Source organism: Mesocricetus auratus, unplaced genomic scaffold (genome assembly GCF_017639785.1).
Source record: "Mesocricetus auratus isolate SY011 unplaced genomic scaffold, BCM_Maur_2.0 Super-Scaffold_100019, whole genome shotgun sequence".
NCBI classification, from domain to species: domain Eukaryota; kingdom Metazoa; phylum Chordata; class Mammalia; order Rodentia; family Cricetidae; genus Mesocricetus; species Mesocricetus auratus.
The window spans coordinates 471,435-490,668 of NW_024429200.1; the positions used below are offsets into that span (position 1 = coordinate 471,435).

A 19,234-nucleotide genomic window follows, 5' to 3' on the forward strand; every position below is an offset into this window, starting at 1 on the left:
CAGAGAAACCCTGTCTCAGTAAAAAAAAAAGGAAGAGGAACAGGAGGAAAGTTGGGGCAATTGCAGCAGAATTATAGAAGTATAAAGATTAGAGGAAAAAAGCTATACGAAGATACTGTATTGAATAACTCATTCTAAACCTGCCACCTTCCTGCTTGTCCATTAAGTCCTTTCTGTCTTGCTTCTAAATAAACAATCTTCTGTGCTGGGAAGATGGCTCAGTATGTAAATAAAGAGTAAGGTGCTTGTTGTACAAGCATAAGGAATTGAGTTCAGAATCCCAGCATCCAGGTAAAAAGTTGAGAGTGTCAGTGTTTGTCTCTATCCCCAATGCTGGGAGAAGAGGGCAGGCCCTGGGGACAGCAGGTCCAGCTAAAATGGCAAGCTCCTGTTCAGTAGGAGACACTGTCCCAAAAAATAGGTGGGAAAGCTATTGAGGATGACATAGACCTACAGGCATGCATGTGTGCGCATGCACGCACGCACGCACGCGCACACACACACACACACACACCAGACTTTGCAAATACTTCAAAAGGTATCTTCTTTAATAAAAAAAAAAAAGCTACCTGACCCATTATCAGTTCTGTTCTCCTTTTACTTATACTTAGATCCTGACATCTTGCTGCCAAATCTCCAAATATCATAATTTGTTCTGTTCCACTCCATTCTAGAATTCCACCAGTAAAGACCAAGCTAATCCAGCTGTGGCAGTCTGAGTGAAAATGGCCCCCACTGACTCATAGGGAGTGGCACTATTGGAGGTGTGGCCTGCTGGAGGAAGTGTATCACTTGTGGAATGGTTTTTTGCAGTTTCAGATGCTCAAGCCAGGTCCAGGGTAGCACTCTCTTCCTGCTGTCTGCCAATCTGGATGTAGAACTCTCAACTACCTCTCCAGAACCATGTCTGCCCAAGTGCTGCCATGATGACAATGAACTAAACCTCTGAACTGTAGGGCAGCCCCATTTAAATGTTTTCCTTTATTAAGAGTTGCTGGGTCATGGTGCCTCTTCAAGCAATAGAAACCCTAAGTAAGACACCAGCTCTCTGACAAACCAGATTCCAGAACTTTAGCACTAAATTGTTCCTCCCTGTCCTCATTTCTTAGACCCTAGAGTTCCTAACCATACTTGTAACTCGAGTCTAAGGTTCCACAATAGATTAAGACATTTGTGAGACTAGAGTTGGAAGGAGCTAAATGTGCAGGGGACTGGAGGATTAGAGCAGGAAGGAGGCCAGTATATGAGGAAAGTAACAAGACCTTATTCCTGGGAAAGTAGGAGGAGATGGAACTCAGAACAAAGGCAGGGGATGCACCTTAGTGAGAGGAAGCTATGTCAGCAGAACTACCTGGAACTTCTATTATTATTATGATTATGATTATTATTATTATTAGAGAGGGTTTCCTAGTACAGCTCAGGCTGGCCTGAAACTCATTATGCAACCCAGGAGGTAAGCTCATGGCAATCCTCTTGCCTCAGCTTCCCAGAAGCTGGAATTATAAGTTTAAACTACCACACTGACCTTTAAAAGAAAATTTAAAGTTTATTTAAGTTAATTTTTAAATAACTTGAAGTTATACTAGATGTTACATCTGTGCAGAAATAAAATCAAATTCTTAGGGCACATTTAGAACCAAGGAAGGATTTATTAATAGTATCTACTGGCATTATCATCTATGAAAACACTTCAGAAACAAACATAAGATTTGCCACCCACTACTACTAAATGTGTTCTTTTTGTCATTTTAACTTTCATACATCTCTTTAGACATTTCTGACATCATAAGCTTAAATGGCATAGAACAAAAAGGCACTGAGTCACAGAATTCCATCTGCAGGGCATAAATTACAAATACGGAAGAGAGCAAAGCCAGGGTCTTAAGTCAGAAAGGATTTACAATTCAACTATCATCTCCACAGCCAGATAAATGGATGCTTAAGCAGAATCCCAGGGAACTGAATGGCCTTGCGAGGCTATGAATCAGCCACGTTAAGGAGATGGGCTTTAAAAGTAGGAGTCGACAATTTTAACAAGATCTGGCTTTCAGGGGTAACATCTGCGCTGCCCCATTATCCCTGGGGGGGGGCAATTCAATCAGGAATGAGGGTTTCTCCAGGTCTTCAAGGATAACTGCAAGCATGTGCTGCCAACTCCCAGCTCCTTGTCCAGTTATGCGTTCTTGGGAGTGATCCAGAGGCAAGCAAGTCTAAAAGGGTGGGCGTCACAGCCGCTCTTCACCAGATGGCTAACTTCCACCCATTCTACTCGGAACTGGCTGACAGCCTAACCCATCTGAGGGGGGGGAGGGGACTCAAACTGCACTGATGGCAAGACCCCTTGTAAATCCCTGGAGGGGCTGTGTCTCCTGCACCATGGAGATAAGGAAGGGGCGAGTTAATTTTATCACAGAAAATGGCGTTACCTGGGCTTCTTGACAGGCTGCTCTTCTTAGCAGGTTATCACTATCAAAGCAAACAAAAGAGACCCAGCATTAGCATTCCTAGAGATTAAGACCCAAACAGAATCGGTGAGTTCTTTAAAAAAAAAAAAGGGGGGCAGGGAGTAAGCTTAAGTCTAGATTTCTAAAAGACCTGATACCAAATCAGGAGCATAAGGAGCTTATTAGGGAAATGTTCCCTGAAGGGCGATCTCCACATGCTGGTGGATAGAACAATGCCCTAGACCCCCGAAACCCACAGTCCAATCTCCAGAACCTGAAGAACTGTCACTCCACATGGCAACGGGAAAGTTAACACAGGGCTTCAGGACAGAGAGGGCATCTTGCATCATCCAATATGTCTTTTAGGCAGAGCAGCCATTCTGGCTGTGGTCAGAACACATGTGACTCTGGGAGGGTGGTCACTCGGTGGCTTTAAAGACGGAAGGGGCTGTGAGTCCAGGAGTGCTGAGAGTCTCTCCTCAGAGCCTCCCATAGACAGTAAGATAACTGTCGATGCTGTGTTAACTGTAAGCTATTGGGTAGCAACAGGAAACTAATATACACGTCTTGGGTTTCTAGTATCCAAAGGATACTCAGGTCATTTGCCAAAGGTAAATCTGTTATTTAGCTACTTCTGCTATTATTTTATCCAAGTCCCCTATTTTTTTATTTCTCTATCAGACGCTCTGTTATATCACAAATGGAAATAAGAGGCAAAAGTTTGGCTTCCAAAAGTGAGAACATTCTTTCAGAATACAATCATGTGGTTGGAGAGATGGCTTAGTGGTTAAGAGCACTGACTGCTCTTCCAGGGGGATCTGGATTCAATCCCCAGCAACCACACTGCAGCTCACAACTGTCTGTAACTCCAGTTCCAGGTAATCGGACACCCTCACACAGACACACATGCAGAAAAAAACACCAATATTCATAAAATAAAAGAGAATTTGTCTAAAAAGAAAAACAATACGACCATGTGTTTCACACAAAGCTCTCCAAGATGTGTAGTGAGAGAACATTAAATGGCTCTGATTTCCTGCAGAGGCCAGTCTTCAATACCTGCACTTACACACTTGGTATTGTTAAGAAAATAACTGAAGAATTTTAAAGGAAAAAAAACTGGGAAGGGATTATGGGATTAATTTACATATATTCCTTGACCACCTCTACAACACTGGAGAGCTGGAATTTGGTATTTTGAGAGTAATTTCAAGACAAATACTGATAATTAGGGACGAACGAGAAGAAATAAAAATCAGTCAAGCTACACAATATCCCCCAAAATGGTCAATGACCTGGAAGCTAGGAGCGGTGTTCTATGAAAATTATAAAAGCACACATTGATGGAGTCGAGGGGCCCTGATCTGTTATAAGGTCTTGTCAGCGAGCGGCTCTGGCAGCCAGGTTCAGGCCCACCTGCTGTGTATGCTGCACAGCTTCCAGGTGCCAGGGGAGCTGGGAGTCTCCTCCCTCTGCCACCCAACACTTGAATACCTGCTGTTTTCCCCCTGAATCAAATCATTCCAACATTAGCAACTCAAACATATACACTATGAGCTAAATCCAGGGCACAAACTTCATTCTTAAAAACAGCATGCTGATAACCTTTGCCATTTAGTTGGTGTTTCACACTTCTTGTCTTATATGCATTGGAATGGTTAAACACTGAATTCGTGGGCACCTCTAGGCACAGAGTATTACCAGGTTCTTTGTAGCAATGATAGCATGGTACTAAAGGTCACCATGCTATGTGCACCAGTCACACCTAGCTTCCGTGCAACACTGCTACTAGTCTTCCTGGAGCCTCTCAAATGCTTGCTTTTAATATGGTTTGTAGTAGGCTGTTTGCTTCCAGTGTTTATCCGTGACCCCTGTGACTCTACCTAAGCTCTTGCCTCTATCAATGCTACAGATTGGTCTCTCCATCTCTGCTCATGTCCTCCACTGCTTCCTTCCAGGGTCCTACCACAGTGCCGGGCAACCACCAGAAGGCACTGGCTACTCCAGGGTTGAGAGCAGGGAACTCACCCTTGCTTTGTTTCAGCCATGACTCCCAGGCCCTAGAGAAAGAGAACAATCCCGACGAGCATGAGAAAATAAGCTAAGACCTCTGATCATGTCCCTCCTAATTCTTTGTTGCTACACGTAACACTGTGATAGCTAACCAGTGAGAAGTATTTTAAAGGTCATATGTCTTTTGGGATACAATCAAAAGAATTTTAATCTAATGTGCAAGCTAGAATATGCTGTCAGTGCCACCTGTAGGAAAGCAAGAATATGCACGAGCTTAGATCTTACACAGACAAGCCCAGTGTAATCAGAGTTTGTACGAGCTTAGATCTTACAAAGACAAGGCCAGTGTAATCAGAGTTTGTACGAGCTTAGATCTTACAAAGACAAGCCCTGTGTAATCAGAGTTAACCCTAATATCTAAATTACATGAACTATCTTGATCTTACTCTCTTAACCAGGATGTTTATAAAAGACAAATACATTCTCCAAGAAAAAGAATCCTTGCACTAAGACAGTCCCTCAGTTTCCTACAGGGATAGATCTAGGATACCTCTCCTCTACCACTGATACTCAAATGAACACTCAGAATGTTTAATACAAGATACAATGCTCTATACAAACAGTTGCAGTATACTGTCCAGAGACCCAAAATAAAAAATCATACATGTTCAGTATAGAATACTATTTATCAGCAATTGGTTCAGTCCACAGATGTCAAGCCTACAGGTATATATGGTCAACTATATTCTGATGATCTATAGCAAACTCTAAGACTGCTTCAAGAAATTCCAAAAGAGTTTCAGAAATATGGCTTTGCTAGAACTTAAGAGAAAATAACCTAAAACTCATTAGGCAATTATAATGAGCCAGCTATTGCAGCACCTCTGGATGCAAAGTGAGCTGCAGCCATAGAGAGGCCTGTGGATCCCACAGACCATCTCCTCCTAATCTCCCTCCCCCCACTGGTGGCTGTATCCCATCTCCCAATTCCAGCAGGCACCCCCAGCTAAACCACATGTAGAAGAATGCAAATAGATCCGTATCTATCACCCCACACAAAACTCCAGTCTAAGTGGATCAAAGACCTCAACAAAAAATCAGACACACTGAACCTGACAGAAGAGAAACTTTCTGAGCAAAACATAATGTGGACACTAAGATCAATGATTAATAAATGAGACCTCATAACACTGAAGATTTTGTAAGGCAAAGGACACTGTCAATCAGACAATTCACTGAACACGGAGAAGTTGAGCTAGTACCTACATAGAGCCTTCACCTCTACATTCTAGATCTCTTTGGTGCAGGAAGATACTCTGTAGGCTACAAAAAGAAAAACATGGACATCAAGCAAGACAAAACCTTCGACCTACAATCTGTCCTGCCCACATAATATATTAAGGTAACGGTGGCACAGAACTTGTGGGAGTAGTCTCATTTGAACGCGGGCTCACTCCACAAGGAACCTACATCCAACACTATTTGGGTAATGATGAATCAGAGACTAGATAGCCCAGAGACTTAGGGTAAAACCAAACACAACTGTTCAAAAAAAAGAATCAACAAAATGATTCCTAATAATATTCTTCTCAGAGATCAGTCTGTGCTTCATCAGAGAAGTTTCCTCCGACAGCAGATGGGAACAGATGCAGGGACCCACAGCCTGAAATTACGTGGGAAGACAGTCTAAACTGGAGGTCTCCATCAAATCCCTCCCCCCAGAGCTTAGGGAATCCTTTGGAATTGGAGGCCAATAGAGTAGATGGGGTGGTGGGGGGATACCAGGAGAACAAGGCCTTCTGAATCAACTAAGTAAGAACTCATAGACTGAAGCAACAAGAACAGGGCTACACAGGTCTGTTCCAGGCTCTCGGTATAAATTACAGCTATTAGCTTGGTGTTTTTATGGAACTGACTGTGAGAACAAGTGGGTCTCTCTCTTTCTTGCCTACTCTTAGGACTCTTTTCCTCCTGTTGGGTTACCATGTTCAATTTTGATGATAGTCTTTGCCTCATTTAATTATATTTTATTTCGTTATCTTTATTGTTATCTGTTAGAAGTCTTTCTTTTCTAATGAGGGAGAAATGGAGTAAATAAGAGGGGAGGGGAGGTAGGGAGGAACTGGGAGGAGTAAAGGGAAACTACAATCAGGATATAGTATGAGAAAAGAAGCTATTTTCATTTATTTTATTTTATTAGTTTTTGTTTGTTTGTTTTTCGAGACAGGGTTTCTCTGTATTGTTTTGGAGGCTGTCCTGGAACTTGCTTTTGTAGACCAGGCTGGTCTCAAACTCACAGAGATCCACCTGCCTCTGCCTCCCGAGTGCTGGGATTAAAGGTGTGTGCCACCAACACCCGGAAAGAATCTATTTTCTTTTTCTTTTCTTTTCTTTCTTTCTTTCTTTCTTTTTTTTTTTTTTTTTTTGGTTTTTACGAGACAGGGTTTCTCTGTATTATTTTGGAGGCTGTCAGTCCAGCCTAGCCTCGAACTCACAGAGATCCGCCTGCGTCTGCCTCCCGAGTGCTAGGATTTAAGGCGTGCGCCAACACCGCCTGGCAAGAATCTATTTTCTATAAAAGAAAAACATGTATTAAAAAAGGAAATAAAAACAGACAAGGCAAAAACTCTGGTGGATAATTGTGGAAAAGGGTTAAGTTTTCCTTATTTCCCATCATTCCCTTTGATGTTGCTTTATATTTCTTGTTTCGCTTCTCCTAAAAGGGACCTCCAAGAATTTGGTCATTTTCTTTCTCTCCAGATATTAAGGTTTAAATATGAAATATCTCTAATTGGTCCATGTTCCAGACACTCGGTCCCCAGCATGGGTGCTGTTTTCAAAGCTATGGTGCCTTAGGAGGCGGTACCTAGCTGATGGAGGGTCACTAGGGGGTCAGCCTTTGAAGGAGACCCTGCCCTTGATTCCAGCTACCCTCTCTTGCCTTCTGACCACATGCTCCCACTGACATGCTTTCCCCAGCATGATGAAGTGTAACCCATGTGACACAGCGATTCAAAGTAGGATTTTTGTCTATTATTGAAAATTGTTTCTGTCCGTTATTTGGTCATAGTGATGAAAAGCAACTAACACTAATTTTCAAAAAAAAAGACCAAATATAAAACTTGCCTTTATCCCACCACACATGAAACTGTTCATCTTGTCCTCATTCCCAGATTATAAACTTCTTTTAATAATGGATAATTTGTCAGTATTTTCTCTTGTACAACCCACGGCACATTCTCTTATAGACAGTGGGAACTCAATGAATACTTGTTAATAAATAAGTGGCAAATGTTTGAACAGGAAAATTGACTCACAGTGCTCAAAGGGGGCACTTCATCATTGGAAGGAAACTGAAGGTTAGTTTTGTCTGAGTACCTGGCAATGCTGAACCAGGAGATTAACTGAGACAGCTCTCCAGTGTAGCCAAGGGCAAGGGTAAGAAACCCACACTCATGGGAATGCTACCAGGTCAGGTTGTGTGTGAGCACAGACATGATCAGGATGCAACTGATTCTCTTAAAAACCAAAGCAAGGAGTTCCTTCTGTATACCACGAAGCCCAAGAACTGTCCCAGTGGCAGAAAATTCCAGATACCTAATGGATCAAGAGTCTGAATGTGAGCCAGAGACCTACCTACCAAACGCAGAAAACTGATTGTACATCAACTGGCAGCCCATACTCCTTCTATGCAGAAAGGTGCCTCCTGGGCACTAATGGTAAATACAATTTACAAGAGGTACTCCAAAATGTAGTCATATCAGTAAGGGTCCCTGAAGACCTTCTCAGAACCAAAATGGAAGCTCTTTGACAGAAAGAAATTAGAAGCTTCTGGATTAGAAAATAAAGAAGAAAAAAAGTCTGCTGATGCTACTGCCTGAGGCTTTAAAAAAATATGAACTTGCCTGCTACTACAGGTAATAGGATGCTCTCAATTTATTCCAAGCCATAAATGTTTTATTTATCACCTTAGGACAGCAAAATAAGATAAGTTGTTACTTCAATAACAGCTTTACATGGGGAGAAGAATTACATTGATCCATCTTATTTCCCAAAAAGAATATTTCCCACTACAGTTAGAGGCAAATTGTTCAGCAATTTCTACCACCAGTTTTCCCTTGGTGCATGCAAACACTGTCTTTGCTTTGCACAAAACAGATTTCCAGTTTAGATGTTTACAGCGACCATGGCGGCTTCCTAAAATACTTAGTCATCACATTGCCAGGGGCTGTGCTCACTGGTTGTCGATGGGGAAGGAGGGATTGGGGAAAAAATGGTAGCAAAGCTAAAAGTGAATCTCAGACAGTGACTACAGAGGGGAAAGCCATTTCCAATTACAAACTTCAGCCCCTTCCTCATGACCCAAACTCTGCTCCCAAACATGTAAAGACTGCTGCAGGAGCCTCAGCTACATGTGAGAAAACAGTGATCATACCACTTCTGCCAAAGAGATAGACCTTTGAGCCAACAGCAGGAAGTACAGCCTACTGGGAACAATATTCAGTATTTCCTTCCTAAACAATGTCCAGTTATTTGAGAATAAGAAAAAAATGGTCAGTGTGACAGGTTAGAACACCAAGGTGACAATCCAAATGTTAAAGATTCCTAGAACGATATGGGACCCTTCACTCTAGTATTTCTGTTTTTACAGACATCATCTTTCCTTGTTCCTGGGGCTCCCTATGATGGACACCAAGAAAATGTGTATCTTCTCAACTCTCTCAAGCATGAAATGGGAAAGAAGTTCCCTAAAGTCCTGAAAACATAAAGGAGGAAAATATTCTACTGATGATAATATACTAAGTTGATGGGGGAAGTCCTTCTTTGTGTATATTGATGAATAAAGCATTATTGGTCAATAGGGAGCAAGATAGGTGGGACAAGGAGTCTAGGAGGACTCTGGGAAATGTAATGAAGAGAGTTGTCGCCATGTGATCCCGGGGAAGAAAGGACAGGTCAGGATGCCATCCTCAGAAAGGTAAGTCCTCATAGAAATATATATTAGTAATTATAGGATAATAATTAAGTCAGAGCTAGCCATTAAAAAACCATAGCAAATGGCCAACAGCTTCATAATTAATATAGTGTTTCATGTGTTATTTGGGGACAGAGACAGCGGCAACGGGACCCAGACGGCTAGTGGGAAGAATGCACGTTACACTAAGTGGCAACTGTCTTGATTTCAATGCCATAAACGTATATAAAAGAAAACAAGGAGCCACACAGACAATGGTTGGCATCAAACGCATTACAGTCGTGTTGCTGAGTGAAAATGGATAAAGAACGATAAAGTTAACAAATTACCAGAAGATGTTGTGTGGCAGGCTCCTGGGCGAGTGAAGAGCAAGGCAACTTTTCAGTTGATGGTGGCTTAACTCAACCATGGAAGAGGCATTTAAAATAGCAATAGAAAGCAAACCAAAAGCAGTCTCCAAGAACTATGATTTGCAGCTAGGTGGTGGTGTTACACATCTTTATTCCCAGCTCTCAGGAAGCAGAGGCAGGTGGTTCTCTGTGAGTTCAAGGCTAGACTCAGCTACAGAGCAAGCTCTAAGAAAGCCAGAGCTACACAGAGAAACCCTATCTTGAAAAACAAAAAATTATTATTTGCTAAAACAGAAGGAAGAGAAGAGATTTTAAGTTCATAGAACACAATGAATTTAGCACAAAAGCTACACACAGAGGAATAAGGAACAAGTCAAAGGAGGATATTCAGCAGTGAACTAAACACTCCCAACAAGCCTTTGCCAAAACGTGTGAACGCACTTACTGAATGAGATCTGTGGTTCAACCCAGAGTTTTAAATCTGCTCACTGTCAAAACACGATTCCCGGATACTGGCAATATTAAGGTCTACAATCCCTATTCTTACTATCTTTGTTTCTTTGACAAAGCACAAAAGGCAAACAAACAAATAAATAATTGCAGTCAGAGCAAGTAAATACTTTTATCAAAGGTATCCAAACTCAAGCTCCATTTCCTAGAGATCTGGAATTTTAAGGTAGAAAGAGTTCTTAGAAACGATCCAGCCCATTGCATTACAATCTCCCTCCATACATCTCAATCAAATCAAATGGTATGGCACCTCTCCACCAGTAACAAAGTTCTACAGCAGTGATTTTCATCTAGGTAATGGCATAGAGAGAGAACAGGCAGAGACCCAACCTCAGTCTCCAGACCCTCGAAGATCCTGGATGTGTGCTTAAGCAGTTCCTCAACTGTTTTAGCTCCTAGAAAATGACTAATTGACCTAGTGTGAGGAAGCCTGGGGACATGCACACGTCAGAAAGTGACTGAGGCTTAGCACTGGGGCTGAAATACCCGTGGTTCAGTTTCCTCCGACACTCCCCCTGCTTTCTGCAGACACTGAGAGAGAGGCAGTAGCAAAGCCCTGTCCACAGCTTATCAGTCACCCACCTCACACGCCCTCACTGCCCTGGTGCTGGAGTGCTGTTAGTCTTCTTCTTGCCAGTGAGCTCAGGAAAAAAATCTATCCCACCCTTTAATGATTCAATCGTATTTATTAGGCAGACGCGACCTCTACCCAAGGTAAGACGGCCTCACCACTAACAAAATCCGAAGACTGCTCTGAACAGCTCTCATTTGGTACCCATTCTTTCCTTCACACTCTGAAATAAGAAATCCCCAAAACACCTTTCCCCGATCTTATTATCAGATCACAGCACCTGTCTACAGATCAAGCTACTACTTACGGATAGTTGAAGTAGCTTCTGGTTTCTCGGTTTCCTCCTCACACCTGTTCCCTTCCAGCTCAGGATAAGAAATTATATAACCATGACATCCTTGAGGGGTTCTTGCTCCTGACTAAGCTGTCCTGTGAGCCTGCAATGCAGGACTTTCATTAACCAGAAGATGGTTCTGTAGTCTATGCCCACACACACCCATCTATTAGCCAAGAGACAGGGATGTGGGAAAGTCCTTATCCTGTAAGCCTTTTTCTTTCCTTAGAATATGAAATTATTCTACTGTCACTCTAGACTCAAGTCTCCACAAGATACCACTGTTTCTTCCTACCCCACTGTTCTGATACTCATGGAAGCACACGTAGGTGAACCGAGTTCTCGGCACTCTGTATAAAAGCTCCATCCTGACTGTAGCTACATTTCTGTGAGGTCTACATTAGGGGATGCTTCAGCTGCCATCAGAGAGCATTCTTAGCCCTATAACTTTTCTTTCTTCCTTATGTCCTTCCTTCTGTCCTTTCTTTTAGAGATGTTTACTCCTATCGAATTCATTTTTAATTATACATGTATTCATGTGTGCACATGTATGTGGGTGGGGCACATATGCATAGCATGTGTGTGGAGGTCACAGGACAACTCTCAGGTGTCAGTGGGTCCTGGAAATCAAACTCAGTCTTGGCAGGAAACACTACCTTGGTGGCTCCTATTTAATTCTAAGAAGACATTCTTTCATGGTTCATTCGCTTCTATTTTCTCTTTATTTTTTTCATCCATTCATTTTTATCCATTTAAAAACCTTATTCCAAGTCCCCCCCCCCACCCCATACAAATGCATCATTCATTTTACTAGGCAACCAAAACATTAGCTCTCTAGATTCCAATGGCTATCATCATACATTGGCAAGTGTCATTAAAAGTAAATATCTATTGAGTTTCAGTTATGTGCAGGGTACTCAAGTCTGGAGAAAAAGAGAAGACAAAGCATTACACAGAGATTATGAAGTTACTCAACGCACAGGCAGAGAGCAAACCTAACAGTTCTTTCTACAGTCATCCCCCAGGAGGCGGTATTCAGTGTGTGCTCAAAGCTCCACAACAGATCTGGACAATTGACCTGAAAACGCGTGTGTTAGTGGCTACCATTGTCAGTGTTCTGCTGTTCTGAAACATGATACTCTTGCAGTGCTGGTTACTACCTAGAGAAGAGCTGCTTTCAGCATCAGCTAGGCTTACTTTTGTACAGGCCTTAGAACAAGTAAAACCACTAACATAAAAAAATCTCAATTATGTGAAGCCAAAGGCAAGATATAAGTTAAATATACTTCCTGTCTTCCATCTTAGATATAGGAAAGTACAGATACCAACTTTTATTTTTCTTTAAGGAAGAAATCTGTTTTCCACATAATCTAACAAAAGGACTTGGAAAGAAAGGGAATATAATTAAACTTCATTGTATTTAAAAGTTTTTTTTTAAAAAGTTCCCTTATTCACTATCAAATCTGGGCTGACAAGCATGTTATTTAATTGCCCACAAACGAGCTTCTTTAAATAGTACCGATTAAAACCCCAATTTCAGCATCAGTTGTGCACAGGGGTGGGGGGTTGATTCAGAATGAACTTTGAAATGACTAAAAAGCAAAACAAACTGCTTTATCAAAATTTCAACAAAGTCTGAAACAAAGAGAAGCTGTGAAGGGGAATAACCCCTCCCATCAGCCACTGGTATGACAGCTGCTGCAGGGGAGGCAGCCAGACCCCGGACAACCACTGCAGAGTCAGAGGCTGCTCTCAACAGTATCAAGGCGAAGCATCTGCTTCCAGACATCCAGAAATACCAGGAACCAAAGGACAAGACATTCCTGAAGCCACAATCTCCACAAAAGAAAAATATCAGCCTCAGTCTCGTCAAGTGTGGCTCATGCATAATTTACCCTGGAAGCCAACTCGTTCCCCTTGCCTACCCTGTCAGGGTCTCGAACTCAGTGTGCCTAAAATAGAATATAATCTCTTCCGCAAACCAGTCCTCCCCGGTGACTTTCTTCTTTCTGCATCACCAATTACACCAGTCTTAAAGCCATGAAATGATTTGTCCTGTGTTCCCCTACCTCAGCCAAACGCCCAGTCAATCACCTAGCAATAACAACAGCTAGCTTCTGCAGAGGGCTAAATTTAAGCACGGTGTAAGGCACTTGACCCACACCTCCTCATTTGGTCCCTGCCAACTCACCTGCCAAGCACATATAATTATGCCTCCTGTGGGGATAAGGAACTGAAGCAGAGTTAAGTGGTTTAAGTAACTTGACAAGGCCACGCAGTTGACAGGTAGAAAACTGGAACCAGAGATGCCTACAAGCCCTCATTGCTGTATTAGCCACAGCACAGTTTCATATCTGCCCATTTCTTTTCCTTCCCTTGTGCAACCCTCTATGTTAAGGCCGCTAGTAGCTTTGAGGTCAACTTCTGAAATGGGCTTTGCACAGAAAGCCAAGTTAAACTTCTAGAATGTTACCTTGTTCATAATATTCTTCTCCCCTCAAGATCTCTACTGCTACTCAAACATGGGTATCCTATCTGCAAGCCTCCCACAGCCTGGCTTTTTCAGTCTGATGAAAACATGCAACTCCAGTCACATTCTTTATCATCTCCGTAATCCAGTTTCTTGCCTATGCTTGAGCAACTGATACTCCTAGAACACTGTGCCACTTAGTCCTCCAGGTTCAACTTTCTTAGAGTTCCCTCATGAGGGAAAACCCAAATGATGTGTCCTTTCTGTTACTGTTCTTTGTGCCAAGTGGCAGTCTAAAGAAAATCTGTATGACAACTCATAGAGATGGGTACTATTATTGTCTACTATCTCCAGTTTATAGGCAGAGAATCCTGGGTGGAAAGTTACCCAGGGCTTCACTGCTTGTGGTGGTATGAATTAAAATGGTTCCTATACGTGTATTGATTACTTTTCTTTCTTTCTTTTGTTTTTGTTTTTGATCTGGTTTTTCTGAGACTGGGTTTCTCTGTAACTTTGGAGGCTGTCCTGGAACTCCCTCTGTAGACCAGGCTGGCCTCGAACTCACAGAAATCCATCTGCCTCTGCCTCCTGAGTGCTGGGATTAAAGTCGTGCGCTGCCACCACCAAGCATTGGTTACTTTTCTGTTGCTGTGATAAAACACCAGGCCAATGCAATTTATAGAAGAAGAGTTAATTTGGGCTTATGGTTCCAGAGATTGACAGTCCATGATGGCAGAGTGTGAAAAACTCTACAGGGGGAAAAAATCACTTATAACTAAGAAGCAGGGAAAAGCTTCAGTGGGTAAAGACGCTTGTCACTAAGCCTCATGACCTAAGTTCGATTTCTGGGACTCAGACTGGGGAAAGAGAGAGCTGACTCCCTCAAGTTGTCCTCTAATCTCTGCACAGATGCTGCATTCATGCAAGCATTGGAGCTCACATGCAAGCTTTCCAGCATGCACACACACACACACACACACACACACACACAAATGTAATAAAATAAAAAAGAAATCAAGGAAGTTACTACTTAATAGGCTTAACAGCCTAATAAATGAAATGTGAAACAGCTTTTATAACAAATCTGTAAAACAGACAATTTGGAAAAAGGAAAAATAAAAGCACACTTAGATGGCATGTAAACTTTTTTGTTAGGTTCATCACAATGGCATGTATTTTAGGCTTTTGTGTTAAGTCTTGTTTATTGGAAGGAAAGTAAGGGATATTCATGGTCAATTGTTTTTTTTAATATCATTATAAAAGAAAATGGGTACAATGAGATTAGTATGCTCACAGAAACTTTTGTGTTTAACCAAATCTAACAGTTTATCAAAATGACTGGTCAACAGGCAGCTCCACAGCAGAACAAAACAAGCTCTAAGAACTGCAACCATCTGAGTAACCAGATAACACGTACTGAGGGATGCCGGGAGACTTAGAAGGCAGCCTAACTGGCTACAACAGCCCATCAACCAGTCAGTCAGCTGCAGCTCAGCCGCCTGAGCACAAGACCTCTAGCACCCGACCTTAGCTCAGGAGCTATGAGAATATTACATCCTCTTAGTCTGAGGGTCTGGTGCAGGGGCCTCGTCCAAATCAGTACCATCTTACAAATTACTAAACAAGTGCAAGGTTGATATTTGTTTGCATGGTGACTTAACTACTCTATGTTTAAATATTTTTTTCCTAAAACACCCATGACAATTACTTTGTACCCCTTGAACACGACAGCACAGCACATGCTGCCCTTACTTCTAAGCAGAGAAAAATGGGTGCTATTTTCAACACATGCCAGGAGGCATGAGTGCCTTGCAGGTGTCACAGTGGTGCTATGGTATGAACACATGCCAGGAGGCATGAGTGCCTTACAGGTGTCACAGTGGTGCTATGGTATGTTAGTCACATGTTACAGCGAGGCAGTGGTGGCGCACACCTTTAGTCCTGTCACTTAGAAGGCAGAGGCAGGCGGATCTCTGAGTTTGAGGCCAGCCTGCTCTACAGAGCGAGTTACAGGATAGCCAGGGCTACACAGAGACCAGTTCAAGTCTCTAAAACCAAAAAGTCAAAGTAAAGTTTCATGCTATTGTGAGACTAATAATAAGCACATCAAATTATTACAAAAATAAAGCAATGTCATAAATACAAAGAGCTGAGAATCATGGCCACCAACATTGATTGTTAGCTACTATCACAAAGGTACAGATAATATTGGATGACACTGAACAAACCCTGGAGACAACTTCATCATCATTGTTAAGGAAGGTCAAATGTACATATAGCCATGTATTACAAGACTTGGAGGGAACAAATCTCCAAGATTAATAAAAACCTATGAGCACTGACCCAGGACCATGGCCACAGCATCACAGTTGCTCTGCAAGCTTAACACGGGACTTAAGGTGGCTGTGAGACTTTAAAAAAATCTTCAGGAAAACATACCAGGAATTCTAACCAAGTTGAGATGCTAGATATTCCCTTGAAATACATGGAAGGGAGTCTTGGGTCACAGGCAAGGGTCAGTGGCAGAACTAGACTGGATGGAGCCAAAGGCATAAACTGAGAAACGGGAACAGAAAGAAGCAGGATTAGAACCATCAACTGCTGAGCCACGGGGTTAGTTGAAAAGTGGTGACAAGGAGCAATGGCCAAAGCACAGTGAAATGGACTAATGGCAGAATAAACGAGGACAAGGTCCCCAGTGGTCACAGAACAACAGTATGAACATGGGTCAGATCATCAAGGGTACATGTATGGCCTGCTAGTCTTTACGGTTTGTGCCCTACTGTTCTGAAGTCATGCTGTGCGAAATTTAAGGTTTGCTTTATACTTATTTTATGCATGTGTGAGTACCTGCATATATGTATGCACCGTGTTCAGTCACAGTGCCCACCGAGGCCAGAAGGAGCTACCAGATTGCGAGACTGTGTAGGTGCTGGCAAAGAAACCCAGGTCCTCCACAAGAGCAGCAAGTACTGAGCCACAGAGCCATCTCTTCAGCGCCTACATTAGACTTCAGAGTGTCTCATTGCAATTGGAAAAAGGCTCGGATCTTATTCAATCACTGACAGGTCCTTGTCTTCCAGTCCCAGTGGATATCTCTCATGTCATTCACTGCCCAGATACCATCATCACTTTGTACTGAGTAGAAATTCCATCAAATTACTCAGGGCATTTACCTGGACTCATGTCTAGAATACACTAAGCTAGAGTTCTGCAATTATCTTACTCAACCCTTCAATGAACAACTGTGCCCATTGCACAGTTGAAGAATATCCAGCTTCAAGCGCTCAAGGTCACAATGCTAGGATATGTCCCTGATGTCTGACGCCAGCGACAACTTCCATACTACACTGCTTCCTTTCTTCTGCTACTTGTTAGTCAGCAAGCTGTTGCTACTAAAGGGCCAGAAAAGTATGAAAGGCTGTTGCAGGAAAATGGCTGACATGATGAACTAGCAGTCTGGAAGATAATCTTCCCCAGGGATCCCAGAAGGCTCAGTGAGAGCAGCTGGAGAGGAATGAGCAATACTTAAACTCTCTTTACTCTCAGCACACAGGGTCATTTCCTCCTCTTCAATTGCTCTCACAGAGCTGCGTTGAGAGCCATCCCTGCTGCTCCTGTCAGCTACAGCAGCCTTCAGCAGGAAAATTATACAGGAGAAAGCTTTAAAAAATTACTTTCTTCTTTGAAACTTGGGAGAAAGGAGAAAATAGAAGGAATTCTCAAAAGAGAAGAAATCAATAAATATTATAAACAATGGAACAAAGCCTGCAAATAAATATGTGATGTCAAAAGATTAATACAAGGAGGCAATAAGAATGAATTACAGGCAGATAAAATACATTAAAATCTGCCTTTCCCCACCCCCAGACCTGCTGTCAATGCCCCTCACCCCTTCTGTTTACATGGAATGTCAAGGGAACATGAATGTCTAAAGAAACACAATGGTCCCAGAAGCTATATCTCTTACCTGAGAGATATAGTGACACCTTTGGGGTGTCACTTACAAAATATGCCAAGTAAGGGTGGAGTCTGAGGGACACCAGAATGAAAGACAAACAAAACAAAAAGACAGCCTGAAAGTAACTGAGAAAGATCAAAGACAACGGGACGTAGCAAGTAAAATCTGAAAAGAACTCATTCAACTGAGAGGTTCTTGATGACTTTGTCAAGACCACGTTCAATCAAATGATGGATAAACCCAACTTTACCAACCTGGTTCTAAAGCGGCAGAAAAGTCTAGAGGTAAACATTAAAAACTGGTATAAACGGCAAGGTGGGTGGGGCGGCAAACACGAGGAATTGTCACTTGAGTGACAACATGTTTAAGTTTGGAATGATTTGGTCAACAAGGAAGGAGGAATCTGAGATTAGAGAACAGACGATGAGAAACACGCACAGAAGAGGCAGAATGACCAGCCGTGGGCAGCAGGACGGCTGCCTTTCACACTGAAAGAAAGAGCACGAGTGTGCAAACACACGTGTGCATGGGGATCACTGGCCTATGCGCTTTAATTTTCTCTTTAAAACACAGTTAGCCGGTGTTGGTGGCGCATGCCTTTAATCCCAGCACTGAGGAGGCAGAGACAGGAGATCTCTGTGAGTTCGAGGCCAGCCTGGTCTACAGAGCGAGTTCCAGGACAGCCTCCAAAACAATATAGAGAAACACTGTCTCGAAAAAAAAGAAACCCCCCCCCCACAAAACGGGAGTTAAGGTTGTCTGAGTATGGAGAAGGCAGAAGATGAAACAGAAATTCCTGAATATTACAAGATGCATTTGTGAAAAATGGGAGAGGAGAGAGGAACCTGACTGCAGACAGAGTGCATTACTTGTTTTAAGGGGATTCAATAGCCTGGAGGTGTGAGCTCAGAGGGGGCCAATGGAGTCAATCCTTTGCTTCTGAATCCTACCCTTTCATCCTCTCCCATAAACAAAATGTGCAAGGAGCCCCTTCTATGTGCAGGAGCTTCAGGAAAATACCATGCAAGACAAAGTCTGTATGTCTGTATCGTATGATGATAAGACACACGCAGGAGACAATGGACACAATACAAAGACTGGTTTTACTTTACATGTGGGGGGTGCCCTGTGCATAGGTGTGCTCACCTGTGCTTGCGGAGGGCAGAGGCCGATGCTGGCTGCCTTCCTCTCTCAGTGTACGCCTTCATTTCTGGAGACAAGAGTCTCTCTCTCATGGAACCTGGAACTCAGTTTTGACTAGACTGGCTAGCCAGTAAGTCCAAGGGACTGTCCCGTCTCCACAACTCCCAAGATGGGGTTACAGATGCACGCTGCCATCCTAACTTTTATGTGGGCACTTCACCCACTGAGGTATCTCGTGGGCCCACAACAGCCAGGAGTGTTTTATACAGAAGAGTTCGTAGCATTATGGAGAAAATTCAGGAAGACTGCCCAAGATGAGAGGGGAAGATCTCTTTGAAAAGATAGTACTTGAGACTTGGAGAAATTTCAGCTGCCTGGAAAAGAATGACATATACAAGATCCCTGCCAGGAACTCAAACATAACAATCATATCGCTTGAGAAGACCTGAATTCATGCTGAATG

The 19,234-nt window shown here is 42.6% G+C and overlaps 1 protein-coding gene across 3 annotated transcripts in view; it reads right to left on the bottom strand.

Annotated features, from left to right (window-relative positions):
• The window catches only part of Agk (acylglycerol kinase), a 73,919-nt gene that overhangs the window by 44,843 nt on the left and 9,842 nt on the right, over nucleotides 1-19,234 (bottom strand). For 2 of the 3 annotated variants that reach the window (XM_005085760.4, XM_013125030.3), the window contains exon 3: nucleotides 2,427-2,466. In XM_005085760.4, the coding sequence (XP_005085817.1) occupies nucleotides 2,427-2,466 (40 nt within the window). Of the gene's footprint in view, nucleotides 1-2,426; nucleotides 2,467-4,472; nucleotides 4,508-19,234 lie in introns of those variants that run through there. The other variant, XM_040728550.1, reaches the window with a different exon arrangement.